The sequence below is a fragment of the Daldinia loculata genome (assembly GCF_022478755.1).
Source record: "Daldinia loculata strain CBS 113971 unplaced genomic scaffold F4817scaffold_78, whole genome shotgun sequence".
NCBI classification, from domain to species: Eukaryota; Fungi; Ascomycota; class Sordariomycetes; order Xylariales; family Hypoxylaceae; genus Daldinia; species Daldinia loculata.
Window position 1 is genome coordinate 49,006 of NW_026054932.1, and position 27,980 is coordinate 76,985.

A 27,980-nucleotide genomic window follows, 5' to 3' on the forward strand; every position below is an offset into this window, starting at 1 on the left:
CCTAAGTACCTATCTTGTGTAGATATCTCGAAGAGTTATTCCAGCATGACCAAAATAAAGAATGAACTACATCTACGTTATAAATTTCACCGGGTAATTGTATCTTACACTTATTCTCAGCATCATGGTGTAGAATATTTGATATGGCAGAAATAGTTGGATAACTCAGGGGGATTAGGACTTATATCTGGCACGAAAGTTTATACGATGAGCAGAAAGGGGCTAGTGAGTATACAAGTAAGCTTCGTAAGGTATAAGAAACGATCGGCTTTCGTATTAATATATCAAGAGTTCTATTATTACCCCAAGCTTCATAGCATAGAGGAAGTGCACCGGGCTCATAACCCGGAGGCCCTCCGATCGAAACAGAATTATATCATAATTCACTATTTATTAACAATGGGCTATGATTGTTGCAGTAAACTGTCTACCATACTGGATCCAAATACTGCAATGGATATATTGCCACTTAAGATAGCCACATATGAGCGAAGTGCTACTGTAGCTTCCGTAAATCTGGTAACCAGAAATTTATTGCTCTTATTCAAGATATATGTATGTACCTATTAACAGGCCTTCACTGCACAAATCAATGGAGAACATAATAGATTTCACTCCATGGGGAGAGATAAATCCGCACTTTTAAGGCATGTGGGATATTGGTAGGACTTCTCAACAGCTAAGTGCTACTTTTTTCTTCAACCTACTTGCAAATAAGAAAATAATTAAACCAGCTGCTATATTGCAATGGGAATAATTCATAAAGGGGGGCAAGTATGTTTTTTTAAGAATGAACTTGCTAAAATTTATGGTTCACTGTTGTTAGCCAATGGTTCCAGGTAGTTTTGAATACCTTCGGATCGTATTGGTGGGAAATGATTTTAAGGGGAAACGGATTGCCAGCATTATTGAATACACTTTCGTCGATTCGGATGTTCGACCTTCTGGCAAGTAAAGCTGGCAAACCTCACACTTCTGCACTGCATACTGGATGCATTGACTTTGCCAATAACAATTATTCATGCACCTTGTTAAGTACCTCTAGGTACTCAGGCGCGTCACCAACCTCGACGGCGACAAACTTTTTGCATACCCAACCCCACATTTGTCTGGTTTCCATGGTATCTGACTCCCATAGTTACCTGCTACCTTACTCAGTTACTCTCTTATTTAACTTGAAGGTTTTGCATTTAATTTTCTTCAGCCGCGTTTCTATTCAAATGTACCTCCTTAAGTACAGAAAATAATAAATAGGAATCCTTTTGAGCTACTATTCTAACAGGGTGCAACTATGGAGACTACTAGCAAATCTCAGCAGTTCCGCTTGCCCATATCTAAGAGCTTCTCCTTTATCATTCCTGATAAGTGGAAGACTAATCCAGCTATCCTTCGCTGGATTGATAACGTTCCTGGTCCCGCCAAACGAGAGGAGTCGCTAGGACCTGCGCGCATTCAAACCCCCAAACGCGCCTTTGTGAGTAAACATCCGACCTAGGCTCTAGCAACCACATGGCTAACATCGACTAGGAGACTCCTGATATTGACGATAGCCGGGACGACGATAGCTACCGCGCTAAGCGAACGAAAATGGTTTCCTCCCTAAGTAACAAGGCCTCCCTAAGTAACAAGGATGCCAACAACAGACGTGCAAGCTTCGCTTCTTATGGCCACGGCCTTATTCGCCGAGCCTCTAACATATGTCGCCAAGTTATCAGCCCCGAGAAACCCCAAGAGACCTTAGAAGGCTCTACAGTTCGCGGATCGCTTTCATTGCCTGGATCACCCGCCACACTTGTTGATCGTCCTCGCATGAGATTCGTCTTTGTTGGAGATTCTGGCTGTGGAAAGTCAAACTTGTTACTGTAAGCCATTACTATTTTCTTCTAATTACTGATTTTAGTATTGTATGAACATTGTGACGCGTACTAATGCGTTCCAACTCCAGTCGTTACTACCGCGATGCGTTTAATCCGGTAAGCTGCCCCTGTTAAAATCTATAAAAGTAGTTCTTGGCAAAGGGAGCTACTTGCTCACACCAGGCAGGCACATATCAGGACCCATTACGAGCTGTTCAGCAAGGTCGCCACAGTAGATGGACAGGATGTAGACCTTGAGCTTTGGGACACATCTGGCGATCTCTCGCTCCACCAACTCCAACTCCTTTCCTACCTCGCGTGGGATGCTGTATTCCTGTGCTTCAGCATGGAGAATATTGCACGCTTCAAAACTGTCCAGAAGAAGGTGCGTCGCGTTTATGGCCTTAACAACGTAACAACCGTATTATATATGAGCTAACTTCCATGGAATATTTATAGTGGATGGACGAAATCTACAAGTACTGTGGCGATATTCCGTTTATCTTGCTTGGTCTGAAGAAAGATACATTCACTGGCTCTAATATGCGAGCCCCTTTCCATCCCGACTTGAATATTCCAGTTTCTTCTACAAAGGTAAGAACAACTCTACCCACCCCTCCCTTTCTTCACACCGAGTCTCCATATTTGACTGGAAATATACTGATCGAAAATACGTAGGACTCCTCTGGGGCGATGATCGTGCGCGGGATCAAGTACATGGAATGCTCAGCAAAAACCGGCGAGAACGTGAATCGCGTGTTCGAGGAAGCCGTTCGAATGGTAGTCTACGAGCGGGAGGAACAAGAGGCGCTTGCCCGAATTCGCCAGAAGTATGGCGAGTCGGAGTCTACGGGCTTGAGCTTGAAGATGTGTTTCAAGTAAGCAACGAATAAAACGTAGTGACAATTATCGGACTGTATAGAAATTGTCGTGGCAGTATATTCACTGTGTAACGAAAGTGAGGCACCTTCCGCATTGTATAGTGTTTTATGCTTGAAGGCTTTGCTACAAGTGTTGGCCGGCATAATGTCTTGCACGTACAACAAACTAATAAACCCGGCAACCAGATGAATTACTAATGAAGCTCGGTCAATCAAGCCGTGTATACAGCTTATATACCGTAGTTCTCCTCAAACAAATTGATATATTACTACTGTTAACCATGGATAATAGAGCGTAAAGAATGGTAGGCAACCTAGTCTATAATGATGTTGCCCATAAGAACGCTTAGTCGCATGGCACTAGATCTGAGTGTGCAACAATGTGTCGCTTGAGGTGGAAAGTTCATCTATTACACACTGGTGAGAAATCACTTTACAATTTATAATATATAAACTCAGTTGACAGACAGGAAATACCTATAGAGGGCTAACCTAGAGCTAGGTCTAAATGTGATATAACGTGTGTTTCCCCAAAAGCTACCCCTGAATCCAATCTCAGAGTAATGAGTATGGCCTAGTTAGGTACCTAGGTACTTTTTAATAACAGTATGAGAGATTTGTGATGCTATGCTACCTAGTTCCACACCTATATGCAAAACAGCCAAGTTCCTATCGTCGTAAATGCGCAGCTTGGTATATAATACGATAAAGAGAGCAAATATAACCAATAGACATTGGCTGTTATTTCCATTGAAACCAATTTCTGTTACGTGATTTCATAATGGACTTCAAGGCTGACTTAGGCTTGGCCGTTGGTTTCCCCGATGTGAAAATGGAACATTGAGGCTGAAGTAGTTCCACATCATATCCTTTCTCAGCAAACAGACTCAAGAGCCTACCCCAAGATGGATCCGACCACGGAGGTGGTTTCCCGCCTCCATTAAGCAGCATGCAAGCCACCTGATAGGAGTCCGGCACGCTTCTAGCGTGATTTCCATGGAGATCAATTTGCGTTATCGTTATGGGCAAGACATTGCAGCAGAGTCTCCCTAGGGGCGTTTTCCCTTCGGAGTCCTTGGAGTTGGGGTCGGCACCGTGGACAAGCAACGACGGTACGATTTCTGGGGGCGCGAGATGTAACGCCGTGCAAATCAAAGCAATGCCACTTTCCGATAATTCGTAAATGGTCAATGGCATATTTGGGTCGTGACCGGTCTCGAGGAAATGAATAACGATATTGATGGACTGACGCCGACTTTCGTCGTCATAAAGAGATATGGATAAGAAGGATATTAGTTTACCGAACGCCTTTGGATCCTTATACCCGTTATCCAGCAGTAATTGGGAAATCCCCAAGCCCTCTGCTATAGTGAGGTGTCTACTCGCGACGTGATCGCTATCTTTAGGCGAAAGGCCAAGTGCAAGCGTAAGTAGCGATTTTTGCTTATATTGGTTCCATTTCTGCACAAAGTCCTGATCCAGTTGTAATGTCTCCCGAAAATAAAGACTGAATCCTGCCAACGAGGCAAATTCTATGGGAGTGCTTATCTCGACACCGCTGGTGTTCTGCGTGAGCTGAGTATATCTACTCGTCGGGATGCTATCAAGGAATTCCTTCATGCTGCAGCCCGTAGAGTCTTCTGCCATTCTCCCGTATATTGCTGCCTGCTTCGTCGTTTCGGGTATAACCTTATGATCGTAATAAATAGGCAGGGCGTCCAATTCAGCATCGTCAGAAGAATATCCCTCGTACTCGTAGTTCGAACTATCTTCATCCATAGAGTCATAATACGTTTCAGATCTAAGTCGTCTAATTGGTCTGCCTTTATTACCTTCTGTAATATTTTCGCTAGATTTTTGAAAAGCTTTGTGGTCAAGTAAGAACCACTTCGATAAGAATGAGTATCCATTCTCGAATGTCACCTTTGCTTCAGTGTCAAGAATGAGAGCATTGAACTTCGGCTGGTTAACGAATTCCTTGACAGTCTGGTGTAAAAGCTTAACCGAAGCGAAGCGTAGTTCCATGAGACCTTGAGAATGTATCTTGATCTGGTTTAAGGCGTAAGCTTCGCGCTCCTCTGCTTTTAGTAGTAGAAATCGCTCTGATATTAATAGCGCTTCCTTGTGATGCGATTACTGTGAGCACTCAACAGCACCGATGAGATCTGACCCTCCTACAGCATCTAAAGCCTGAGAAGTAATTTTTAGCATGGCGAAAAGAGTCCAGCGGGATGCCATTCGCCTCTCCCTTGGTCTCGTTGGAGCAAGGTAGGAAGTGGGTTAAACATAAGTGTAGCTGTCTTGGTTGGACGCCAGGGGCTCAAACTCGTCGCTAGAGAGAATATCCGGATGTTATCGACAGGTATACTGCCAAGACCAATACTGAGATAGACAAGTGCTTGAGATTCGTTGGCATTGCTGGGGAGTTGCCGCAATCTGAACACTTTGGGCTTTCGTGCGGAGTCCATACCGTTAATTCGTTGATTAAGTATCGACAATATTTATTGAACCCTAAATACTCTCACACCTGAAAACGGTGTACCATGCATCATGATTCCAATACGCGACTTATTGGCCTAGGTCATACAGACTGTGACTCGCATTAGGGACCTATCTAGGTGTAGTTTAAATCGGATTGATGTCCTTGATTGATGCCAGTAACCCGATGAGGTCACATGATTGAAGCACAGCTGAAGAGGGAGATACACCTCCAAATGTGGGATTATTTTAAGAAATTCGTACTTTGTATATATTCTGTTAGATAAATAACCTCACTACTGGCTTAGCTTGACTTCTAGATTAGGAAAATGCCGCGGCTGTGGCTCCACAGATGTCATCCTCGGACAGGAGCTCAATGAATAAATACAATCCCCTTTTGAGAATAAAAAGAAATAATAAGCATCAAAGGTTCTCAAAAAGTAGAGAAACCTCAGTCTCCCTTGACAAAGTGCATATTTTTATTAAATTATACCCAAACATGACGTCGAACGAGCTATTTAAAATTCCCATCCCGGCAATCAAGTCGCATCCGGGAGGCAGCATCGTCTGTACATCTCCAAAGCCTCAAGTCTATGTTCTCACATGGACCTCCCCGCCAGACAACAGGTTTACACCCGCCTTCAATACGGCGTTGATGACGGCGCTCGATACTATTGAATTTGGCCATCCACCAGGTGTTGTCATAACCACTTCGTCTATTTCTAAGTTCTACTCCAATGGCCTCGATTTCAAGCTTGCTATATCGTTACCCGGATTCTGGGAGAATAGCCTGTACCCATTATTTCGACGGTTCTTAACTTATCCCATGCCCACTATCGCATTGATCAACGGCCACGCCTTCGCCGGCGGGTTCATGCTAGCTATGCATCACGACTACCGAATCTTCACAGGCTCAAAGGGTTACTTGTGCATCAACGAGCTCGAATTCGGTGCGCCGTTACTACCACCCATGAGCTCCATTTTCAGGATGAAAACTACTCCTACTGTATATCGCAACATGGTTCTCGAAGCGCGACGCTTTGATGCCAAGGCTGCGCTAGAAGCCGGCTTGGTGGATGCCATTGGCGAGATGGACGCAGCTCTGAGCTTAATCCAGGAACGATCGTTAATCAAGAAAGGATCCACAGGCGTCTACGGGCTGTTGAAGGCTGAGATGTATCGCGAGAGTGTGGCACTGTTAACCGCCACGGGCAGGGAGGCGGCCAAAACTATGGACATACAAGAAGCTGAGAAGAAAAGGAAAGAAGAGGGCGCAAAACAATTCAAGGAAGCACAGGGTAATAAGGCAAAATTATAAAGTCTCGATAATTTACTTGTATTTGTTTTTTTAATTGCCATACACCTGTTTAGTGCTTTGAGTTTGTACTTCAGCATAAGTGCGGCGTTGCATTTGAGGTTGTCGTTCACATGTTAAGGAGATTCCCGGGCATGTGCATGTATCGGGTATTTACCCTTTCAGCGATAGGCGACTGACGTCATTGGTCCGTGGGGAATTCGAAGCCCTTCAACCCATACGCGAGTCTTTAAACAGACTTCATGTATTTTACTTATAGTCGAAATGAAGAGTTCTTTAACTATTATCTATATATCGTGATGATCGTATAATAACCTTAGTTAGGATATTCTATTTTTCTACACCCTACTGCCCTCGTCTCTCAAAATTTCAAATGTTCAGGAAATCCAAGGTTTCAATTATATCATAACTATACGTAAAAAGACTTTATACACCTTTGAAATCCCGAGAAACATCATACCCCAGAACGGATATAAGAATTAGTTAGCAGGTGCCAAATACTCCTATACCCCAGATGTTCAGTAGCTGGAGTACACCTGACTTGTCAGGATTCTAGATGAGACATCTACAACAAAGGACAGGTTCAGTATGTTGAATGTGTGGTCAAGGGACTACTTTCAGGTACAGTGCATGGTATCTTGGCCTGGAATGTATATATAAGAAGGACCTCCCCCCTCACTCATACAGTTGATAGACTAAGTCAATACACAACATACAGCTCATATGCCGTATCTTTCAGCTCAGTATGCATAGCCACAGTCTTCCGTAGTTAGGCTAGAGTTCCCCGCGGAACACTTTCGTCGTTTCCATGCTGTTTGGTTCCACCCCGGGACAGGACCATAGTCGACTACATCTGAATGCCGAGCCCGGACGCCGCACAGCCCCACCCAACCGGGTGAATTTCTTCTGCTCTGTCGGTTTTGTACTGGTGTACCACTGTAGGAGCTCCCGGTTGAGAACCCAGCCGCTCCTCCTACATATAAGATCTTCACAGAGATTACTCCACGAGTCTCCCATTCCGATACATTTGCCCTCCGAGAATATGAACGCGGGTTTGAGACGCAATATCCCTTCTTGATAGCATGGTTCCCGGAACCGTAGTTCTCGATATCATTATCGAGAGTCGTAGCACTAACTCCATATGGTTGTACAGTATGTACAGCAGATTGGTTCCATACGATTTGGTTGTCACGTCTGGTATTTCCCCAATGTACTGACATTACCGGCGAGGGCTGATGGTGCTGGTAGGTAGTAGTCCTATCCGAAATTAATGTTCGTAAAGCGATAATTTTAGCATACTCGGTGCTTTCCCCCCCGGATGTGTTAATCGCTGCGTTGAGGAGCTCATTTGCTTTATCTAGGTTTCCTGTCTCATAGTAGGAGGCTGCCAGACAGTAATATAATTGTAGGATGCTACCAGAGGAATCATCGTAGGTTCTGGATCTGGAAAGATAGTAGTTTAGAGCACAGGAGAGGAACGGCTTGGCTTCCTCATGCCGTGCATTGCAAAAGTATATATACCCAAAGTTGCAAGCTATATTAGCGTATTCAGCTGCAAAGAGACCATCGGGGGGTTGAATAGTAGAGGAGTCAATGGATTCTTTAATAAGAAAATCGATACGGCTAATCCAAGGAAGGCATATTCTTGAAATGTACGAATCTGAAGTAGCCCCGCCCATCGGCCTGCACGGGTATTAGTTTCGTGATAGTTATTAGGAGTTGAAATTTTGGTAATTGAAACGAACCGGTCAAGGCTCCTTTCTCCACGACAAAGAACGTTACCCAATCCAAGGGCAACGAATATAACCCATCGGGGCTCGCATTCGGACGGCGATTTTATAATCCACTGGCAAATAGCTTGGTGTGATAGTACTGACTCTGGGTACTCTCTGGATTCAGGTCTAATTTTGACTAGACAGAAGTCCTCAAGAAGAGTTAGATGGAGACGAAAAATAGTAACTGACTTGGTGGATTTTTGTATAGATTGGAACTCTTTATCAGTAATCGTACTTGCGGATTCGGATTGGAAAACGTTTAAAAATATATAGAGAGGGATTTGTGTAGGTCCTATGACGGCTAAAAGCCGAAGTATTGCTGCGGAGATGGGCGATTGCTTCCTGATGTTGGAGTAAAGTATGCTGAGGGTCGCATATATGGTTCGCGCTTTATCGTGTTGCACTTCTCCAGCTTTAGGCAAATAGCTCATAAGTTCGTTATACTGTGCGTCGTACTCTTTGATGAAGTTGTCTGGAGTGACAATCCTTCTCCGCAGCAGAATTCCCGCCTGCTCTAGAGCCAGTGGCAGACCTCCCAGTTCTCTGGCTATTGCTATGGCATTTCTGGATCCGTGAAACGAAACTGATACTTGAACTCTAGTTATATCCAAAAGCAACTCTGTTGCATCGGCGTCGTCTAGCTTATCGAGCTCGATACCTTCGAATCCATATGGCTCGAGGATATCCGATGCATGTTTTCGCGTACTCATTACAATAATTGAGCCGAAACTACAGTCAGGGATTAGCTGGGTTAGGTTGTGGTTGTTGGGATCGTCGGCACTGTCGATAACTAGAAGCCAATTCCGCTTTAGAGTAGTTCTCAGTCTACCTAGCACGAAATATTCCATGTTCTCTCCTGCATACGTATTCGATACATCTTTATGCGTCCATGACTTGGAAATCATATGGAAGGCGTCGGCAAACGATTGTGTAAGCTGCTCAGATGTAAATGCATTGATCCAGATCACAGCACTATACAAACGTTTTTTCTCTTTTATGTATTTGAGAGCAAGTTGTGTCTTTCCTGAGCCACCAATACCAAAAATGGCAACTCCTTTCCTTCCAGGTCCAGAAGGATCGAGTACATCAAATAGCGCTTCAAGTTCTGTGCTTCTGCCATAGAACGTTGGCGTGGAGACAGGAAGTTCAGACATTATAGGAAGCTCCAACCTTAAGTCTATAAACGATGGTTAACTATACAATCATACCATACCATCATATTAACACTGATACTAACGCGCAATTGGTACCGCTTGAACCACTTCGGTGATAGCAAGGCTGATCGGATTAAAACGCTCATCTTCATGGTCGTCGAACTTGCAAATAGTTCGATGATTGGATCCGGGTATGGGGAACACCCTTTCGTTGGGTGTGTTATTTCGTACTGAAGCTTCATCAACGACCAAAGTTAGTGTTAGTGATCCAAATAATCTAGTACGATTTAGGGCAGCTCCTCACAATACTATTTCCTATTCTCTCCGTCTCATATGCACTCCTAAATACCATATTCCTTCCCCTCTGGACAAAGTCTCTTGAAATCTTCATCCAGTCATTCGAACTCCTTTTTAGGGAGCGGGGGATTCTTGAGTTTCCCACCATGCCTAGAGACAGGGCATTGGCTATGCGAGAACCCAACACGGCCCAAGAGGCAGCATCGGCACCGTGAAATGGAACCGCAAGGAATAAACAACCGGCTGTTTTGCTGAGAATATCTTGATGATATTCGTCATCTGTGTGTGCCATGTTAATGGCCTAAGGGTTGCGGTAGTTAATACAGTGCATCAACCTTATGAAACGGTTGTCCTCAAGTACTAATACTGTGAATGCTAGGTGCACTTACAAGTTTCACCAGAAGTCCACCTAAGCTATGCGCAATAAATATAATCGGGGCCTGTTTTTCTTCTTCTGTCTGTCTTGCGAGGTGTATTCTAGTGAGTAGGTCTTGTGCGCAAGACTCAAGGTCGGACGTGGAAGACGTAAACACAAAAGAGGCGTCATAGCCAAAAGCTCGGATACGAGGTCGCACATTAATACGGGCTAGAACCTCTGGTAGACGGTCACGTAACCATATAGCAGAGTCTTCACTATTGTTAGAACTCCACGTCGTCCGCCAACCCCCTCCGAGGCCGTGGACGGCAATGATACTACCGGCTGATTAGTACCTAAGGTCCATATTAATACAGCTTCTAGTAACGAACTCAACGAATTTGGCATCCGGGGAGAGTGAAATTAGTCTGGGCTGTCCTGGCCGGGCGGGGAACTCAAAGAGGCCGTAGGACCCTTCTCCAGGCCCAGCCTTCTGGTCGCGTCTTTTCCAAAATGTGCGCAGCCTCTGCCTCGGCATTCTAGGTAATAGAAACGCGCCCCCGCAAAAGTTATCTAAACTCGAAGCTGAGGGTCTTGACTTGACCAATGTGAAGGATTGGAGAAGTAGAGAGAGAAAAAGTTGTCTACAGGTTCAGGCTTTTGTTGCCCGACAATCACGTTCGTCTTCATTGATAGGTGGCCTTGAGACTGAAGGACACGAGCAATTTTATTGGATATTGTAAGCGCCTTGATATATATCTACCTGAAGTATCATACTTGATACTTTAGCCCTAGCATAGTATTTTTCATCGTCTCTTTGGGAGTGAAGCTTCGAATATGTCTTTACTAACTCCCTATAAATTAAGGTTACCTCATACACTTCAAGAGTTAAGATCGTTGAATCACCATTAAGAGAAAACTATGGATTTGGAAGTACCTCCACCCGTAGCGTGTAAAGATGATACGGAATCAGTTCAAATACCAGGTAGGTACCTAGGCTAGGTAGCTATCCTAACATGATGATGGAGTCGGGACTATAGCTTGATACTATGTATAGCGTCATAGGGAGAAGCCATAGATAGTGTTTCTATTAGTTTTGCGATACTTTAGATTGTAGCCAGTTTTAACAGAAATGCCCAGAGGTACTTAGATAGTATCTTTTGGTGGTAGTACAAAAACAAAAATCGACAGACCGCTTCGTATGTTCCCTGCGTGTTGTACGAAGTATTACATATTTTATTTCCATGCATGAAAGAAACACATGCACCGTGACCTGGTAAGCCCAACTAAAGGTTAAGGAGAGTGATAATTGGCTATTTTCTTGACATTAGCCATGTTGTTAATGTTGTCTTACCACCATTAACGATTGTGATATTCCTTAATGAACAGGCCAAGTTAGTTGGGATATAAAGGTACCTAGTTACCTATTAACTGAACTACTTTAGATATAAAATTTGAGGCAACAAACGCCACGCACTTCAAATATTGAAAGCCAACAGGCTGACAATGTTGAAGATGGCTGATGTAAAATAGCCACATGATGCTACAATACCTAACGAAAGAGAGATCTTGATGGAGGGGCATTGCGTATTGCATACCTCTGTATTTAGATGCTAATGTGCTGATTGGCAGGATTGACCGGAGCGGCTTCGGGAACTACAGGGGCATAATACTATCACTATCATCATCAGCTGCAAGTTCCAAGTTCCAAGTTCCAAGTTCAAAAGCCGGACTGGCAACCCCACTAAACCCACCTTAAGCCAACTCTATGCCGCCTAAACAAGCTCAACGCAAGCCAAGTTACAAGGGACCCACCGAAAAAGCAGTCGAAGCTACCCAAGCCGTACCTCTTGTGTCAGGTACCTAAGTACTTAAAGTAATGGCATTGTTTATTGTCTTAGCCCCTCGCTACATAACTAAACCCTTTGGTTGCTATGGCATTTTTTGGACCAAACGAAACACAACTTTCTCATCTCTCCCTCACCTCACGGCCCGGGTTTTCCAACGCACACAGTAACTTACTCTCACTCATAACTTATTCTCATTGTATAATACATTATTCGCAATTCTCATATTAGGCATTGCATTGTGACAGACAGACACCTGGCGTGCTCTATTATGTTACGGCGTAAACGGAAATGCCACTTCAGATTTGTGCAATTTGTTGTCGCATTATAATCTATCAGACCTCATAACATAACTTTTCTTCTTTCTTCTTTCTTCTTACCAGATCCAACTCTTGCATCCAAGTTGCTTACGTCGTATGGTATCTCAACGTCAGCATGAAGCCCGGGCCAGGCCCTGATCAATTTAGGTGAGAATTCATTCAATTGAGTACTTTAAGAGTTCAATGAGGTGCGAATGCGGTGTGCGGTGTGATGTGTATTGCGTGGTGGACATTACTTTGCTGTGTGCTGTACTGTGCTTTAGCATGCAGCCAGCTCCTTGAGCATTGGCCTGTTAGCACGACTGTCAACCCACACTCTGGGTGTATCATGGCTCATATCTATCCGTATTATATCAAGGTTTATCGAGTATGTAAAGTACTGGAATGTTACTGAGACTGACAACATTTTGTCTACCAGATCATGACTGCCGTCAAATCTAGCGATGAAGATGATCCGACGGATCCTCACCCTCCCCAAACTCCTCAGCCCGGTTCCGATGCTAGCAAATCTACCCCCGATATTACTTCAGGAACAACACCGACTCCTAAGGCATCATCACCTGTCAAAGATGCCACAACTCCTAAGGCTAAGCCGGTCTCTGGCCGCGCACGGTCTGCTACAACGAAACCGGCCCCTACGCTCCTCGGTGATTTCTTATTGGGCCGACCATCTCCAGCTCGAGTCGCAGCAGATAGACAAGCAGCAAAGGAAGCAGCACATGCAAGGCGGAAGAGTTTGGAGCTAGTAAAGCAAGAGATGCGTCAAGCAGCTATAATGCGAATCCAGGTTCCAGGAGGTGTGCATGAACGCGTTAAGAAATGGCAAAAGGCGAATGCTACAGCGATGGCTGATGCGGATCCTTTGGCTGCTCCGACAGAGCCAAGCGAGGTGAATATCCAAGTAGATGAAGAAAGCGTGACCGAGGAAGACCGGGTGAGGATCAAGTCAGGACAGAAGAAACCGACAACGAAAGTTGTCATCACGCATAGAACAGATGGCAATGAACCCAAGAAAAGTAACATAGAGGAACTAAAGCTTTCGAATGCGCCTAAGAAACGAGTTGTTAGCGATACCAATTGGGTAAAGGATAAAAAGAACGCAGCATCAAGAAGCCAGTCACCAAAGACAAAACCGAACGAAACCATTGGGTCACCAATACCGAAGGACTTCTTGAAACGCCCGGCCTCTAATCCCTCTGTGTCCAAAAAAGTTAAGGATTGGGCTAGTAAAGTTGAGATTCCCGATGAACCGTCTGTCAAACACCATAGTGCACCAAGGTCAGTGAGATCAACTGGCAGTGGAGATGGAATCCGAGTTAAACCTATTCGATATGAGAGCGATAATGTGAGCGGGAGATCAGAGCCTACTCGTGTCACGGCCAAGACTAGTAGCTCACGGAATTCGAAAGAGCTAGAAGGAGATGGCGTCCGTGTTAAACCCATCCCAAGCGCAAAGGACACAACAAGTGGGATATCAGGATCTTATCTATCAGGATCTTATTTATCGGGATCCTATTTATCGGGGTCTTATCTCACGGGCTCTCATCTTACCGCGGAATCCTCCAAGTCTGGAAAGTCTAGCAACTATGAGGGCGATGGCATTCGCGTCAGGCCTGTCGCAAGTGAAAGTGACGCTACAAGCGGGTTGTCGAGTTCTATTTCAATAGATACACCCACACCACGAAAGCCACAGGGACGAGAAAGCCGTAACGCCCGGAGCAGGTCAACAAAGAAGCGAGCATATCAAGCTATGCGCTCGAAAGCCAATATACGACCAGCCCCCTCTGACTTACAAGGATCAGATGATGCTACTACGGTTCGAGCTTCTTCGAGGCACTCTTCAAAAGGGCCAAGTACCCGTGGAGCGAGTTCTCACAGGGACCCGTCACCATCAGAACACAAAGAAGTGGTGGAAAAGCCTGGGTCTGAAAAACGTCGAACGTCTCCACGAAGAAACTCAAAATTGTCTCCCAAGAAACAACAAAAACATGCCCAAACCCCTATCAAGAAGGGCCATGCAGACACAGAAACTATAGCAACAGAAGAGGTATCCGATAGTGAGTCTTGGTCGAGCGACTCGGTATCAGACATGCCTTTTAGTACGCTGGCACAATCACTAGCAGAAATTCCTGTTGGTTATTCTGCATTTAGCGAGCTTGACTTAGCTACAGGCTCAAGACGACGAAATACGAGGCCAAAAACCAAGAGGCAATCTAGTTTTAAGGGCGCTACTAACGTCCTGAAAAAGGCATTGACCGAGGGCAAGAAGATTCTCACGGAGAAGGTTGACCCTCCTCCAAAACCTGCTGTCAACCGCCCTCCAAACATTGAGACTTGGCTAAAGGACACTGTTGACCCTTTCATCGATTCTTCCATATCCAAACCCGAGCAAAACAACAAAGCAGACGAAGATTTACTAGATGAAAGCACGGCACGACAATCTCCACCCTCAAAGCATAAATCTGTCGAGGTCAACAGTTCATCCGACGTTAGCATGAGTGAAGAGTCGACAGGGCCAAAGGAGATTACAAAGTCAGACCACCATGAGCCTAGCAGAAGCGAAACTACAACTCCTATTTCAGCCGGACTGAAGAGAAGTAGAGCTACTAGGCTCTCTTCAACCCCCTCGAAAAGTAGTATGAAGAAAGGTTTCAAGGAGAAGCTTATGGACGCATTTCGCGGTGAATCTACAGGCCATAGTCCCCCGCCTTTAGAATATCCAAGCTGTTCCGAAGTGGTGGACCTCGACAGAGAACGTGAAGATGAGCACCACGAAAGGCGGCGTTCTTCCGGTGCAAAAAGAAGTCCATCCCCAGAAGATTGTAGTTCATCAGTGTCTTCAGAAGCAACCCACCCGGAGCCACTGGCTTATAACAAACGTAAGCCACCAACTAATGGCTTCCACGAACTATCGACGATTATATCCGAGATGGAATCGCATTATGGAATTCAATCAGATCTCTCGTCCGAAATATCGCAAACTACCATAACCGAGAATGCGGGTTTGACAAGAAGTACAGCAGTGTCTCGTAGGAGAAGCCATAGGTCTAGTCTTAAGAGGCGACTTACAAAACACTCAGATCTAGTGTCGGTCTTGTCACTGCCAGATGACACTTCGGTGCCGAACAGAAGGATCAGCCGTCGCTCTGCACGTAGCATAAGAAGGCCGTCTAGTCACCTTGGCGACGCTACTTTAGATGAACTTCTACTTGAATTTGAAGACGATGAGGACCTTTACCAGCGAGAGTTAAAAACTCTTGTGGATGGAGTAATTCCAGTCCTTCTAACACAATTTGTAAATAACACGAGCAGTGCACGCAAAGATTTGTTTGGATCCCCTCCTACTAAATTTAAGGAGGATACCTTAGATAAAGCTGTCATTAACATGGGTATCGCCCTTGACAACCTCAGAAATCTGCACTGCCAGTGCCCCCCACTTTCTGACATTTACAGGCTTCCGCAGTGGTTTGAGGCAGTTCATCCTGTCTACAACAATTACCTTGACGTATGGCGCCTTGGCTTCCAAGGCATCATCGTCAACTTGGCGCCTCGGTCGCCCGATGATGCCGACTCTCTTATCAATGCGATGCCTCGAAACGAGCAAGGAGATATTCTCAATGAGGATGGGGACCGCATAGATGTAGCTCATCTACTAAAACGCCCTCTTGTTCGTGTCAAATGGATTACTAAATTCATCAAGGTATGTTTATTGATCATTCCCAGAGCGCTCAAGCTAAAAGAAATTAGGGCTACCGAGCAATTGCTGGTACAAGAGAATTAGAATCCCTCGTTTCCAAGTGGGAAATGCTACAGGAGAAGGCGAGGCGACGGCATAAAGAAGAAAACGCAAGAGTTATCGATGAGGATGCCAGAAACAGCGACACATCCCGGACCCGAGATCTAAAAACACTAGAAGCTCTCGATAACGTCAAAATCGATCGCTTTCGTCAGGTCTTCGCTAAAGATACCTTCACCTTGGACTTGCGACATTCGAATGGACAACGACTCGGGTGCCAAGTCGAGCTCATAATTCGAGACAATCAGACATTCAAGTCAGATCCGGGTGACCTCCTAATCAGAGAGACTGGCAGTGCAGGGCGTTCGTGGCTTCTATTTGCCCCCATTGTCGGTGGCCGTTTTTCTGCTCGAAGGGGAGATGATAAGTGCGAATTAGTTGTTATGATCAGGGGTCACAGGGAAGAATGGTTTGAACTGCTATCGTTGACGGCAGACAGCCAAGAGCAAGTGCTGGAATGGTTGGGTATGCTAGGATCTACCCCGATCCCCCCTCCAATTGAAGGACCAATGCCTTCAACGGCACAATCAGTAGCTCCGTCACCAGGATTGGCGGCCGGCGAGACTCCTATGGGCGAGAGAAGGTTACGTCAGACCTCTAGAGTCTCTTCAGCGTCAACTGGATCTAAGAATCACCCCGAAAGTGAACCAACAACCCCGGAGCGTTCTCGCAAGGAAACTGGTAGTCCCCATAATACACCGACTTCTCCTAGAACTGAGGGTTCGGCTTCTTCTTCCGAGGGAACTCCAACCCAGGATTCGTTTTCAAGGTCCAAACATGCGAACGAAGCCTACTCAAGCTCATTCGATAATCACGACATTCTACCGTCGAAAAGATCCTCATCAAATAGCAACCCCTATCGTGAAGATGGTGCGCCTCCTCCCCCAGTCCATCGGACATTCAGCTCCAAAAAGGCACCGGTACTTTCACCTCCAGCCGAACAAGCTGCGTCACGTCTCAAGCGCCGCACTTCTTCACCACTCAAGCATGAATACCACCCATCAGATATATCTTCCGAAGGCTCCACATCACCAATGTCTGTATCGGAAGATGGCACCATCTCCGAGGAGTCATCCGATGATGAGCTTGAGGCGGTTGACATGCCGGATACCACACCCGCTATTAGCATCAGAAAAAATAACAACATTCCCACGGAGTCTATAGTCTCGGAAAGTACTGTCAGCCTTACCCCTCCTATCTCACTCTCACAGACCGGGTTGCCCAAATCAGAAAACAAGCAGCCGGAATACGTCAATAAGTCCATCGCTTCTATTTCTTATTGGGATAATAAGCATGGACGCTGGCAAGATCTTTGGCCTGATCTCTGCTCTATTGTCACGACTCCAGGCCTTATTGAGGCGTACCCTTATCAAAGAGCACACCAATCTTCCAGTAGCCCAACGCAAGAGCGACCCCTGATTGCTCTAGACCTCACACCTCTGGTCATGCTACGAAACAGCACAGTTGTCGACTTGGAAATACGATCTCCCGTTCTCAGCTATTCCAGGCTCTACGCCAAGGTGCTCAAAATCGATACGTCATTCTTCCGCTTCCGAGTTCAGTCCACTCCGGAGTGCGAGTCCCTCTACATGGCAGTTCACCGAGCCCGCATGGATAATGCGAAATACAAGGCGCTCGAGGAGGAAACACGCGTTAGGGCCTTCGGTCAATATCAAAACCCAGAGGTAGAGACCGACGGAAATAGTCAGCGCCGAAGCTGGTTTGGGCGAAAGAATAGTTATCGCGCGTCGACCCGAGCCCCGTCGCAGTCTGCGGGTAGCATATCTCAGTCTTCGGGCGTCTCTGCCACTTCCTTTTTAAGGAAGCTGATGGGCGGTGGCAATCAGTCATTCAATATCGCAATGTCCTCCGTCGACAGGCCATACCGCTTTAGCGGTGGAGACGCATCATTATATACCTCATCATCGGGCACGCCACCCCGCTCCCCCTCTGTCAGCATCGCGAATAGTGGTAATACTAAGGTGGATCTCACAACAAACAACCTCAAGATTCGCCTCCATCTATTAGTATCGGCCAGCAAGTGGGAAGATCATGGCAACTGTCTGCTCGAAGTAACAAGACCTGACCGAGGCACCAGGCAGAACTTGAGGAAGTATCAAGGAATGGAGAAGCGAATCGTAGTCACGACAATCCCTAAGAAGGATGCGGACAAGCCGGTGGTAGTTCTAGATGTCATACTAGGCAGCCAGTGCTTTAGCCAGCTAGGTAGCAGAGGCGTCCTCATCAATGTCTGGGAGGAAGTAAAGGACGAGAGTGGACAGGCGGGAGTCGCACCTCAAGGGGGAAACAGTGGAGGAAATGTACGGAAGTGGTGTTTCCAGTGTTCATCGGTTTCACAAGCGAGGTGGATATTTGGACTCGTTACGCAAGAAGTGATAATTGGTTGATTATTGGTTGATACCCCTTTCATATGTATGAGGCTATAACGCCGTTCCTTGCACACATTTTCTTTTTCAGATCTTATCAACAACCTTTTCAGTCAACACAAATTTTCAACTTTACGAGGGACAAGGCGAGGCGTCGGACACATTGCATTAGATGTCTGGGGGGCAGACAGGGCGGACAGAGCATAAACATGAGTAAACATGAGGACGATGGTACGGCCATATGCATGGATGGTATGGATGGTTTCTTGCATTTGTTGCGTCCCCTCCCGTCACATTTTCACCTTTTGGTCGGATACATTGTGTAAGATAGGCTATGTACACAATACCCTCAAGATACCTAATACTGAAGTCATTCAATTGTATCTCGTGCCTCTTTACCCGATCGGAAGCGTCATGTATTTTTCGATGCCCATGAACAGCCTAACCGTCTCTCGGGTTTATCGCAGTAGGGGATTATAGGGGTTCTCGTCAATAGCGAATTTTAGTCAGTCCATTCAGTACCACTATAGCACATCAGGTTAACCGATATCGTACAGAAATAGTACTTGTTAAAACGGATATAATAAATAAACATACCACAATTCCATTATCTAGCCCGTCAAGCTTCTCTCCGCCTTCCAGCTTCCCGAGACAAGCACGGATGCGTTGGACGAGCTGGGCGGCGTACTCGGGGGACGGCGGCTTCGGCGTGGGTATGCTGGTGTCGTTACGCAACAGCACGGGGGCAGGGACGGCGGAGTCCGGCGGCATGTTCCCGTCGATGGCGGCCTTGACGTCGGCTACGTCGTCAGCGCTCCAGGCCGCGCCCATGACCACCGCGTAGGGGATTGCGGAGTACGAGCCGGTTCCGATGGTGCTGCTTTGGGTTGAGGGCGCGGTGCCGCGGAGGACTGGGGGTGGGTGTTAGTTAACTTGTTTAGTGTCTTTATAAACTTGAAGTGATCATGGTTGGTAGTGTAGGTAGGTAGGTATATGAAGTATAAAGTCGGGATCATGAATGCCACCTACTGAAAGGCAGCTCGGCGGCTGTTGGCTTACTGCCGAGGCAGAAGAGGATTACTGGATGATAGTATACGTGTTAGCTTATATATCGTTTCTTTTCGAAGTCTTATTCAGATCATAGGTCTCCCAGGTTATCCCTTAAGATGCCACTTCATCTAATCATGACTGTTCACTCACCTTCATACTCGGGCTTCAGACCCTCAACGACCATTTTCCCAACTACTTCCGCCTTGCCGCAGACGACAATTGGAATCGGCTTAGATAAACTGGCCATGGTGCAAAGGTATAAGTATGAAAGGCTAATGTTGCCGTCGAAATGATGGATCTCACGATATAATCGAGACAGCCCTCATCATTATATCAGTTTCATTCGAGGCTGAATCATGTCACGTTTACGGCAGGGGTGATACCTTGGGAATCGGCCGATGCTAAGATCTTAGACAGCTTAGCTCCCGTGTCTATGTCGGTCCCGAGCGAACCAGAGTCGAACTACCATTTAAGGCAAACGAATGCGATGCTAATTGGTAGAATCGCGGGCTTGGGTTACCTACAGTCCCATAAAACAAGGGTCGCGCAAAAGATCCCTTAAGATTTCCTAGATCCGGACTGCGCAGGCATTATCCATTGGTCCTGGCCGTTTGGGATCTTGCCGCTGTGGAACCGGGGTCCCGATGACAAGCTGCAACCTACATGTAGTCGTCGCTACTTCGCGAGGATATTCACCGCTCCTCGCTACTCCGATTTTGAGTCGAGACATACATGTGCGCTATTCAATGCAGGTTTCCGGACTTACTTGGTTATGTATACATCTAGGTATTTTTATGAATCGAATGCTTTAATCCTCCTACATAAGATGGCGTATCTATCTAAGTATCTTAGCTACGCACATGTCTCACTTACACGCACCTTTAAAAAGAAACATACCAGTTATCGCCAACTATCGGTGAAAAGAACCACGAAGCAAGGCCTATATCAATCTCGTCATATTTCGTATAAAAAAAGTACAAATCATCGACATCAGGAGTAAGGGAATGGCTTGCGCTCAACCAGCCGGCAAGATCCTCTCGGATTCCCCTTTTCCCCATTTCCCCATATCGACGGTCTATCTACATATCTTCACGATGATTTCCCCGGTTCTATATTCGGATTGTCATGCCGGGTATTATAAAAAGCTCTATTATTCCCTGATGTGATAGAGACTCTGGCGAAATAATACCATACAGACCTTAATTACGTCGATATCTACTTTCGAATGCACCCTTGATTATTCGCTGTATATGAGCTCGTTGCGGCCTTATATTCGAGACCTGGTTATGTTTAGCGAGTAGGTATTTTGGCCTCGGCGGACAAGAAGAGGATACGTGTATATTGAATTTGACAGTTTAATCTTGTGACTGCCCAATTTGTGGTTCACGATACTTACCATGTAGTCTCCGAGTGGAAGGGGTCGCATCGTTCTTTGGTAGGTTATATCTTGAGGCACTTCAACTAACGCATGAATAGAATTCAACCAAAGTTCATGCCGGATCTCAAGAGGGTTAATCGGTATTTCAGTACAGCCGTAAGTCCTATTCTGCTCTGACCCTTTCGATGAATACTTGCATGGGAAGCAAACTCCTTTATGGTATTATTTTCTATGGTCTATTATCCACAACTAGGTACGATTTTGAAAACCTACATTTCTAAGCCCAAGTCGAAGATATATTAAAGTTTAATAACCTTTTAAGTTACTTCCGTCAAGTTATTATTTGCTGGGACCTAATTTTGACAAGGCCAGAAGTTCGCGCGTTCTTTTCACTTTGCCATGTGATTGGGTGCTGAAAAGCCGGGCCAAAAAGAAAAAAAATCAGTATTTAATAATAAAATCCCGATAGACACATTAAAGCTTTCGTTAAAAATATTGCTACCGTCCTTACCTTGTGGATCCCAGGCAACAATGATTCAGGCAATTGCTGCCTACATTCTATGCATATATAAACATAGCTAGATCCTAATCCTATAATCCTAAATAAACAACGATGTCACCACTATTCTAGGAATCACATAAAATCGATTTTATGTGGCAGAACGCCACCTAGAAAGAATAGCGAAAGCAAGCCGTTTACCATCATGTAAAACGCACCACCAGCCCTTTGATCAGGCAAGTCGTCGTTATACATCATGTAAAACGCACCACCAGCCTTTTTATTAGACAAGTCGTCGCTACACATCCTGTAAAAACGCACCAGACATTAGGCAATAAAATAGACCCGTACCAAGCACCAGCCCTGCCCTTTCGCCAATCTATTCAAGACAATAATAAACCCCTGCTACCTTGCCAATCTATTCAAACGGCATTCACGATGCCACACACAACCTTGCCAGTCACAACATCGCTAGACAAAACCTCATTAGTCGAATCGTCGCCAACCAAAACGCCAGCCAAGCCGACATCGTCAACCAAACCTACACCTATCGAGTCTCGCACCAAGTGCAACAAGTGCAACAAACAGTTCCGATCACGTAATAAGCTCATGAAACACGTCCGCACCCAGACGTGCCGTGAATTACCTCAACCTGAATTACCTCAACCTGAATTACCTCAACCAACCGACCAATCCACAAACATCAAAACGTTGCAGGCCGAGATCGTGACCTTACAAAATAACCTGAAAGCATTTCGGAAAGAGTTTGAGGAATATAAAAAACCAAAAACACAATACGGATCGAGACAAGGATACGGGGGAGGCTACGGGGGAGGCTACTCGTTGGGACCGAGACCTGGAGAATCGTACGCCAATCCAGGTACGGGCCGAAGTACTACACCATGGTATTAATGATGATTAGAGAGTTGAGGACAACTCTGAGGGAGAAGAGGAGTAATGTGGATCCCAGGCAACAATGATTCAGGCAATTGCTGCCTGCATTCTATGCATATATAAACATAGCTAGATCCTAATCCTGTAATCCTAAATAAACAACGATGTCACCACTATTCTAGGAATCACAACCTAAGCAGTGGTTATTATCATAACGAAATATCTATTTTATCACTGACGATGCAGCATTGCAGCGAAATTGGAACAGATTCAGTGATAAGATAAGGTCTTGGCGTACCTTACGTACCTGGCTTCCACGTATAGTGGTAGTGGTCTGTGCATACAAACATTGTTAGGTTAGGTACCTAAGGTAGGTACATCTCGAGCTATCCATTCAGCCCATTGTTTTCCTGGCGAACGCGTCCTGCCATTCAATGCTAAGTTCAATGGGTTTGATGTACAAAGCTAAAGGTACTTAACTTTAGGTACCTTTTTTTTGAGTACCCGCGCTGCGACCGATTGCCCATTCTCAATTCTTTACATTCTATCTTTCTCTCATCCAACTTTATTATAATTTCCACGAAGCCAAACTATAAGGTCGGCGGTGCATCAACAATACCACTTTCTATATCTTAATACAAGGTTATACTTCACTCAATCCTTTATTATTTCACCCGCGACAACTCTTGCCACTACCGTCGCGTCGCGCATCCATCAAGATGTCCGACTACGCCTCCCTAAAGGTTCCAGAGTTGAAGAAACTCCTCCAAGAGAAATCCCTACCTGTAACAGGTAACAAGGCCGACCTAATCGCTCGTCTGCAAGACCATGACAAGTCCCAGAACCGTCAGTATTTATTTTAAATATGCCTCCATTTCTTGCAATATCACCCTTAACGTGCATATGCTGATATCCAATAGCCGCTCCCGTTCGCGAAAACGAGGACGAGATTGATTATAGCGATGATGAAGTCCCGACCACGTCAAAGCCTTCAGAAACTGCGATAGCCGCCGAGTCCGTTGAACCGACACCAGCTCCAGTTGAAGAGAAGTCTGCCGAACCTATTGAGCCTGTGGAGAGTGCGCCAGACTCTGTTCCGACCACAGATAAGCCGGTTGAGGATGGGGCTGAAGAAACCGTCAAGACAGAGGCTCCAAAAGAAGACTTTTCTGCGCACCTTCCTGCATCTAACGCAGATGAAGAGGCACGCAAGCGTGCCGCGCGAGCTAAGCGATTTGGCGTAGTTGATAATGACGAGGACAAGAAGAAAACTGAGCGCGCTGAGCGTTTTGGTGTAGATGATTCCTCTCTGGTGAAGGGTCTCGACGCCGCGTTGCCCGAGAAGAGGCCATCGAAGCGAGGCCGGGAAGGTGGTAATGCCGAAGTTGAACGAGGCGCGAAACGACAAAACCCCGGTGGTCAACAAAGAGGCAAAGGTCGTTTTCGCCAAGGTAGAGGCGGTAGGCCGAATGGCGCTCCTCGAAAAGAGGGCAGGCCGAATGGCGCAAAGGGGAAGCCCGCTATTCTAAACGACCCATCCGAAAAGGCAAAGGCCGAGGCGCGGGCAAAGCGCTTTGCTGGTGGTTCATAAGCAAATCGGAGAAGACGTCCCATCGATCTAGTAGAACAGATCAAGGCCAACTCTAGCAACACGTTTCAGAGAACACTACCTGAAGGATGTTGCTATGGTGCCCCATTTTCTTATCACCGCAAATGCAAGGTACCGGGCAACTTTACTTCGAGTCGAGAAGGATATTACGCCGCTACTATGCACGATTATCTTCGGTTGCTGCTGTACACTAGTTTGTCTCCTACGTTGGGCTATTGCGAATAATGAGCTTTCGACATTTCTTGTTCCAGGCCTACGCTTAATTATATCATGATATACCGTGCCGTCGTTTCTATACTACCATTTAGGCGGATGACATTAGATAAAGTCTGAAAATTACACGCCTATCCTTGAATAAACGATTCACGTGAACGAATATTAGTCTGCAAAGTGAGCCCATCAAGATCAACGCCTGGCGAAAGAACGCGCCCTACCCCCTCACGATCACGTACGACCTGATTTCGCTATGTTCTTCGATGTCTAACATTTGAGTGTCTCACTTCGGCTACGCCCCTTCCCCTTTCCCCACAACCAAACAGAGTGTAAAGGGGGGTTTCAGCGGGATGTTAGGCTCACCAGGTAGCCGTACGAGATATTGGCGATACTTAGTCGTGGTTGGCTCAAATGTCACCTAGAAAATCTCAATATCTCGCTCGCATTGCATAATTTCGAAATTGCATTTTTACACAATCCGTATCTTACACTAAATGCGGACAATAATTATATGACAATCGCCATAGCCTCTTAAATACCAAGTTAAATCAACATAACTACCACTTTTAATTTTCCGGGGATTTTCAACTGTTAAGCAGATGAGTAACCTTATTCTCAATATATCAGCTTTGCTATTGCGTTTACTTAGAAAGCCATGGGGTTTTCACAGTTACTTAGGTACCTAAGCTTTTATTACAGGTAAAATAACTGGTAATAAGGGCTACTGTTGAGTTATTCAGGGGGCATATCCATAAACTATAAAGTTAAACTACAAGCTGCATTACAAATCTCCTTACCTTGCTAACTACCTCCTAACCTATGAAAGGTTTCCTAGAAGCTACGACGTTGACGATGAGGACATAAACTTTCCTTAAACAAACTTATACATATAGCCACAATATTTGGAGGTTTAGGACTTTATGGGTATTATCCTTTGTTTTCGAGTTGATATATCATCACAAGTTTCCGGAAATACACCTGGTATAAGGAAAATAGTTACAGCTAGGTATTTATCAGTTTACGTATAAGCATAGCAACTTTTATAAATTACGTTCCAGTTGTACGTTTAGGGTGTAAACTTCCTGTCCCCAAGAATATCCGTTTGTTCGCTCAAGCATTGCTGTAATACTAGCTAGATTTACAACTAATCCTTTTCGATATACGAATTCTCATCCTGTTTTCAAAGAGTCACAATATCAGATAAGGATGACTTTAAGGGAAGCTCCAATTTTTTACTATAAAATAGAGCAAAAATATAATTATAACACCGCCTTTATAATATACAGATGGGGATTGCAGCGTATAAATGACAAAGAGAATCTGATTTTATTCCGGATCCATATTCCTTTGTCCCGTCCTAGACGTTTCCGTAGCCGCCTGAGGCGTTATTGTCTCGATATTAATGTTCAATGTAATCCTATAGCTAATAGACAATAGAATCTTACAAACAATGCGTTTAGGTACAAAAGTCACATAATTCTATTCTGGAGTCGAAGCCAATCCTAGCTGAGTATTCCTAATAGTCCTCCAACGTAGTTTTAGATTATTTCAACTAAGCCAAACTCACGATGGCGGAGCCGCAGCAGGGTGTCCCAAGAACCTACAACGACCCAAATAAGCCGCGTTACCGAAATTACCGTCCCGGAGCGACGGCGAATAGGAGGGATCGTGCGAGCGTCCTAATTTACCTACAAGATATTCCAGTTAACTCAAGCTTCCCACGTGCCGGAGTATTAAGCTATATACCCGAACAACTTCGTCAATACGTAAATTACGATCCAGTTGGATTAGAATATCATGACGGCGGTGTAACGACAAATATTTATGGTAACAGCGCAGCTCTGGACTTGTTTGGTGAATTCGACTCGGTCATTGAATTTGGGAATAACAGTTCGCAATGGATCCACGATACACTTACAGAGGCTTTCGGTCATGATGCCTTCCGTGGCTTGACCCTCCCGGAAATGATGTCTTTGGTTATCGTGTGGTGTCGGGCATGGTTTGGGGCCCGGAATCGATTTTTGGAATTTGCAACGAATCATACCCCCAACGTTTGGCAACGTACTGCTGTATATCAAGACCATCAGCGCAGAACAGCTGTCGCCAACGAAAATCTTCACGCTCCCAATATAGAGATTGACGCCGTGTGGGTGTGTGTCCCGCATTTATACACCGGTAAGGAAGGGGGCACTAACACTAGGGGCATGACAAATGCATGTTTCCGAACCATATACCGTTTGAATAGGATTGAAGCTATTGCAATTTGTATGTGTATCGGTTCCTCCTACTAGAGCCTACTACTAAAATAAAATACAAAGCTAATCTATCGGTGTAGTGCGACTAGCAAAAGAAAAAAACCCCTATGGCACGAGCACTAGACACGGTCTCCTCTTCAGGTGGATTGTTTATTTCATCAATCAATATGTGAGATGGAGGGTCACGGTTTTTGAAGAATACAGCAAGATGCTCCCACGTGATCACAGCTTCATGAACCTTTATATGAGAAAGTATCACCAAGCCGGTCTGTGGGATGATGATGGTGGTAGGGATATTGAAGGTACGTATAAACGTGTAAGCTTGTTAGACTTGGGTTCCTGGAACCATCGTCAATGATCTTTAACAGTTAATCTTATGTTTACAACGGCTAACTTTTAGTAGTAAGTATTGCAACTAAGTAACTTTGATTTATGCCCGTGAAGACTTTTTCCCCTTAGATCTCTAGAAGGGTAAGATCAAGAAGCTGACGGGATATGGTTTGGTGTAATAGGTTAACTTCGAGACCTTGTTGTACTGGGTTCTCGAAATGGTCCGATATATCCAGGCTGGCCTGGATATACCAAGGGAGGTGATGGGCGAATTTAACCGAGTCAGACAAAACATTTACGACTTGATAGACGATACGCGCTTACCTCCAGATGGATTTGGACCAAGTCACGGGCCAGCTGGTAGAATGGAAGATAGGGACTTCGTGGGCAACACTATAATGGATATGGACTCTCCGGACTTCACTTTCGAAGTCACCACGGTCTTACCGACCGTAAACCCTATAGGTCGAAGGGGTACTTTGGCGGCGGACCGGACTTGGTGCGAAGAGACCATGACACTTTTCCCGACTCCGAGGGTATTACCGTTGCCGCCGGCTCCGGCGGCTTATTTTAGCGATGATCCAGATCCATCCGATGCCTACACTCCTGCAATGATGGCACAAGTAGTCGCAGAGTCGGACGACGAGATATCTGCCGAGGACTACAACGAGGAAGAGGAGCCTCCCTACACTATCGAAATCCAGGACGGAGTTGCGCGGAGGCGGAGCTTGACCGCGCCCAAGGGCCCGACCGCACGCTTGACTACCTCCGCCCTGCTGCGAGACGCGCTCTGGGGCGCGGGATCTCTAAAGCGCCCGGCCAGGACGCCGCTGCGCTCGGTATTTTCCGGCCGCGTGGCCAAGAGGCGGAAGACCAGCGAGGTCATCGCGCCCGACGTCGAGGAAGAATAGCCGTCGACACGCAGCAATTACGTGCGATTTTTAAGGTTGTTCTAGAGGTCGTGAAATCCTCAAGAAGGATACCTCCTTTTCCGCCCCGCCGGTGGGACTACCATCACGGCGCTGTTGCCTGCTCAGTATGATAATGGAGTATCCGAGGTTTACCTTGGGATGTTCAGGAGGATACTGTGTTAGGCTATAAAGGGTTTCCATCACCGGAAGATTTCCCATTTTCCTTTTCTATTTTATTTCATATTGGTTTGAGTTATACGGATGTTACTGAAATAAAATCACTAGAAAAAACACGGCTTGTTCGAAGTCTACTCGAGGTTTATGGAATTTGGGCATTCCACATCTACTCGAGTAGGACCTTGCTTCGGTGGATGCGGAGT

The 27,980-nt window shown here is 45.6% G+C and overlaps 9 protein-coding genes and 1 non-coding gene across 10 annotated transcripts; 6 read left to right on the forward strand and 4 right to left on the reverse strand.

Moving 5' to 3' along the window:
* Nucleotides 1-308: 308 nt before the first annotated feature.
* F4817DRAFT_t145 lies at nucleotides 309-379 on the forward strand. The gene has a single exon. It is a non-coding gene; the product is annotated as a tRNA-Met (tRNA).
* Nucleotides 380-1,214: 835 nt separating this feature from the next.
* Nucleotides 1,215-2,738, forward strand: F4817DRAFT_368914 (P-loop containing nucleoside triphosphate hydrolase protein; the record flags this gene model as incomplete). Its single annotated transcript, XM_049307290.1, has 6 exons — nucleotides 1,215-1,474; nucleotides 1,528-1,862; nucleotides 1,946-1,973; nucleotides 2,044-2,241; nucleotides 2,316-2,450; nucleotides 2,535-2,738. Exons 1-6 carry the CDS (start codon nucleotides 1,292-1,294, stop codon nucleotides 2,736-2,738), a joined length of 1,083 nt encoding a protein of 360 aa, XP_049154608.1. The 5' UTR covers nucleotides 1,215-1,291.
* A 420-nt stretch (nucleotides 2,739-3,158) lies between these two features.
* Nucleotides 3,159-5,441, reverse strand: F4817DRAFT_351664 (uncharacterized protein). Its single transcript, XM_049305104.1, has one exon. It carries the CDS (start codon nucleotides 4,760-4,762, stop codon nucleotides 3,479-3,481), a length of 1,284 nt encoding a protein of 427 aa, XP_049154609.1. The 5' UTR covers nucleotides 4,763-5,441; the 3' UTR covers nucleotides 3,159-3,478.
* A 144-nt stretch (nucleotides 5,442-5,585) lies between these two features.
* On the forward strand, nucleotides 5,586-6,797 carry F4817DRAFT_351665 (enoyl-CoA hydratase/isomerase family protein). The gene has a single exon (XM_049305105.1). It carries the CDS (start codon nucleotides 5,592-5,594, stop codon nucleotides 6,531-6,533), a length of 942 nt encoding a protein of 313 aa, XP_049154610.1. The 5' UTR covers nucleotides 5,586-5,591; the 3' UTR covers nucleotides 6,534-6,797.
* Nucleotides 6,798-7,836: 1,039 nt separating this feature from the next.
* On the reverse strand, nucleotides 7,837-9,934 carry F4817DRAFT_276244 (P-loop containing nucleoside triphosphate hydrolase protein). Its single transcript, XM_049299490.1, has 2 exons — nucleotides 9,543-9,934; nucleotides 7,837-9,482 (listed from the first exon to the last, which is right to left on the reverse strand). Exon 2 carries the CDS (start codon nucleotides 9,457-9,459, stop codon nucleotides 8,065-8,067), a length of 1,395 nt encoding a protein of 464 aa, XP_049154611.1. The 5' UTR covers nucleotides 9,460-9,482; nucleotides 9,543-9,934; the 3' UTR covers nucleotides 7,837-8,064.
* On the reverse strand, nucleotides 9,665-10,790 carry F4817DRAFT_276203 (uncharacterized protein). The gene is made up of 4 exons (XM_049299489.1): nucleotides 10,504-10,790; nucleotides 10,146-10,449; nucleotides 9,767-10,035; nucleotides 9,665-9,712 (listed from the first exon to the last, which is right to left on the reverse strand). The coding sequence occupies exons 1-3, from the start codon at nucleotides 10,647-10,649 to the stop codon at nucleotides 9,925-9,927; spliced, it is 561 nt and encodes a 186-aa protein (XP_049154612.1). The 5' UTR covers nucleotides 10,650-10,790; the 3' UTR covers nucleotides 9,665-9,712; nucleotides 9,767-9,924.
* Nucleotides 10,791-12,561: 1,771 nt separating this feature from the next.
* F4817DRAFT_276269 (uncharacterized protein) lies at nucleotides 12,562-18,581 on the forward strand. The gene is made up of 3 exons (XM_049299492.1): nucleotides 12,562-13,556; nucleotides 13,617-15,978; nucleotides 16,026-18,581. The coding sequence occupies exons 1-3, from the start codon at nucleotides 12,700-12,702 to the stop codon at nucleotides 18,480-18,482; spliced, it is 5,676 nt and encodes a 1,891-aa protein (XP_049154613.1). The 5' UTR covers nucleotides 12,562-12,699; the 3' UTR covers nucleotides 18,483-18,581.
* Nucleotides 18,582-18,958: 377 nt separating this feature from the next.
* F4817DRAFT_276257 (uncharacterized protein) lies at nucleotides 18,959-19,904 on the reverse strand. The gene is made up of 4 exons (XM_049299491.1): nucleotides 19,662-19,904; nucleotides 19,491-19,541; nucleotides 19,059-19,372; nucleotides 18,959-18,985 (listed from the first exon to the last, which is right to left on the reverse strand). Exons 1-4 carry the CDS (start codon nucleotides 19,756-19,758, stop codon nucleotides 18,977-18,979), a joined length of 471 nt encoding a protein of 156 aa, XP_049154614.1. The 5' UTR covers nucleotides 19,759-19,904; the 3' UTR covers nucleotides 18,959-18,976.
* Nucleotides 19,905-23,001: 3,097 nt separating this feature from the next.
* F4817DRAFT_320353 (uncharacterized protein) lies at nucleotides 23,002-23,873 on the forward strand (the record flags this gene model as incomplete). The annotated part of the gene is made up of 2 exons (XM_049301177.1): nucleotides 23,002-23,128; nucleotides 23,203-23,873. 2 exons carry the CDS (start codon nucleotides 23,002-23,004, stop codon nucleotides 23,871-23,873), a joined length of 798 nt encoding a protein of 265 aa, XP_049154615.1.
* Nucleotides 23,874-25,672: 1,799 nt separating this feature from the next.
* Nucleotides 25,673-27,600, forward strand: F4817DRAFT_320354 (uncharacterized protein; the record flags this gene model as incomplete). The annotated part of the gene is made up of 3 exons (XM_049301178.1): nucleotides 25,673-26,369; nucleotides 26,440-26,675; nucleotides 26,872-27,600. 3 exons carry the CDS (start codon nucleotides 25,673-25,675, stop codon nucleotides 27,598-27,600), a joined length of 1,662 nt encoding a protein of 553 aa, XP_049154616.1.
* Nucleotides 27,601-27,980: the final 380 nt, after the last annotated feature.

Excerpts from the sequence above, each read along its gene's own strand:
- F4817DRAFT_351664 (XM_049305104.1), bottom strand. The coding sequence starts at position 4,762 with ATGGAACTACGCTTCGCTTCGGTTAAGCTTTTACACCAGACTGTCAAG.
- F4817DRAFT_276257 (XM_049299491.1), bottom strand. The coding sequence starts at position 19,758 with ATGGCCAGTTTATCTAAGCCGATTCCAATTGTCGTCTGCGGCAAGGCG. Across the intron at positions 19,542-19,661 it reads TCTGAAGCCCGAGTATGAAG|TAATCCTCTTCTGCCTCGGC; the intron begins GTGAGTGAACAG and ends ACTATCATCCAG. Across the intron at positions 19,373-19,490 it reads AGCCGCCGAGCTGCCTTTCA|TCCTCCGCGGCACCGCGCCC; the intron begins GTAGGTGGCATT and ends ACCCACCCCCAG.
- F4817DRAFT_276269 (XM_049299492.1), top strand. The coding sequence starts at position 12,700 with ATGACTGCCGTCAAATCTAGCGATGAAGATGATCCGACGGATCCTCAC. Across the intron at positions 13,557-13,616 it reads AAACACCATAGTGCACCAAG|CGATAATGTGAGCGGGAGAT; the intron begins GTCAGTGAGATC and ends TCGATATGAGAG. Across the intron at positions 15,979-16,025 it reads GGATTACTAAATTCATCAAG|GGCTACCGAGCAATTGCTGG; the intron begins GTATGTTTATTG and ends AAAAGAAATTAG.
- F4817DRAFT_351665 (XM_049305105.1), top strand. The coding sequence starts at position 5,592 with ATGAATAAATACAATCCCCTTTTGAGAATAAAAAGAAATAATAAGCAT.
- F4817DRAFT_276203 (XM_049299489.1), bottom strand. The coding sequence starts at position 10,649 with ATGCCGAGGCAGAGGCTGCGCACATTTTGGAAAAGACGCGACCAGAAG. Across the intron at positions 10,450-10,503 it reads CCGGATGCCAAATTCGTTGA|TATCATTGCCGTCCACGGCC; the intron begins GTTCGTTACTAG and ends ATCAGCCGGTAG. Across the intron at positions 10,036-10,145 it reads GTGGACTTCTGGTGAAACTT|ATGACGAATATCATCAAGAT; the intron begins GTAAGTGCACCT and ends TGGCACACACAG.
- F4817DRAFT_276244 (XM_049299490.1), bottom strand. The coding sequence starts at position 9,459 with ATGTCTGAACTTCCTGTCTCCACGCCAACGTTCTATGGCAGAAGCACA.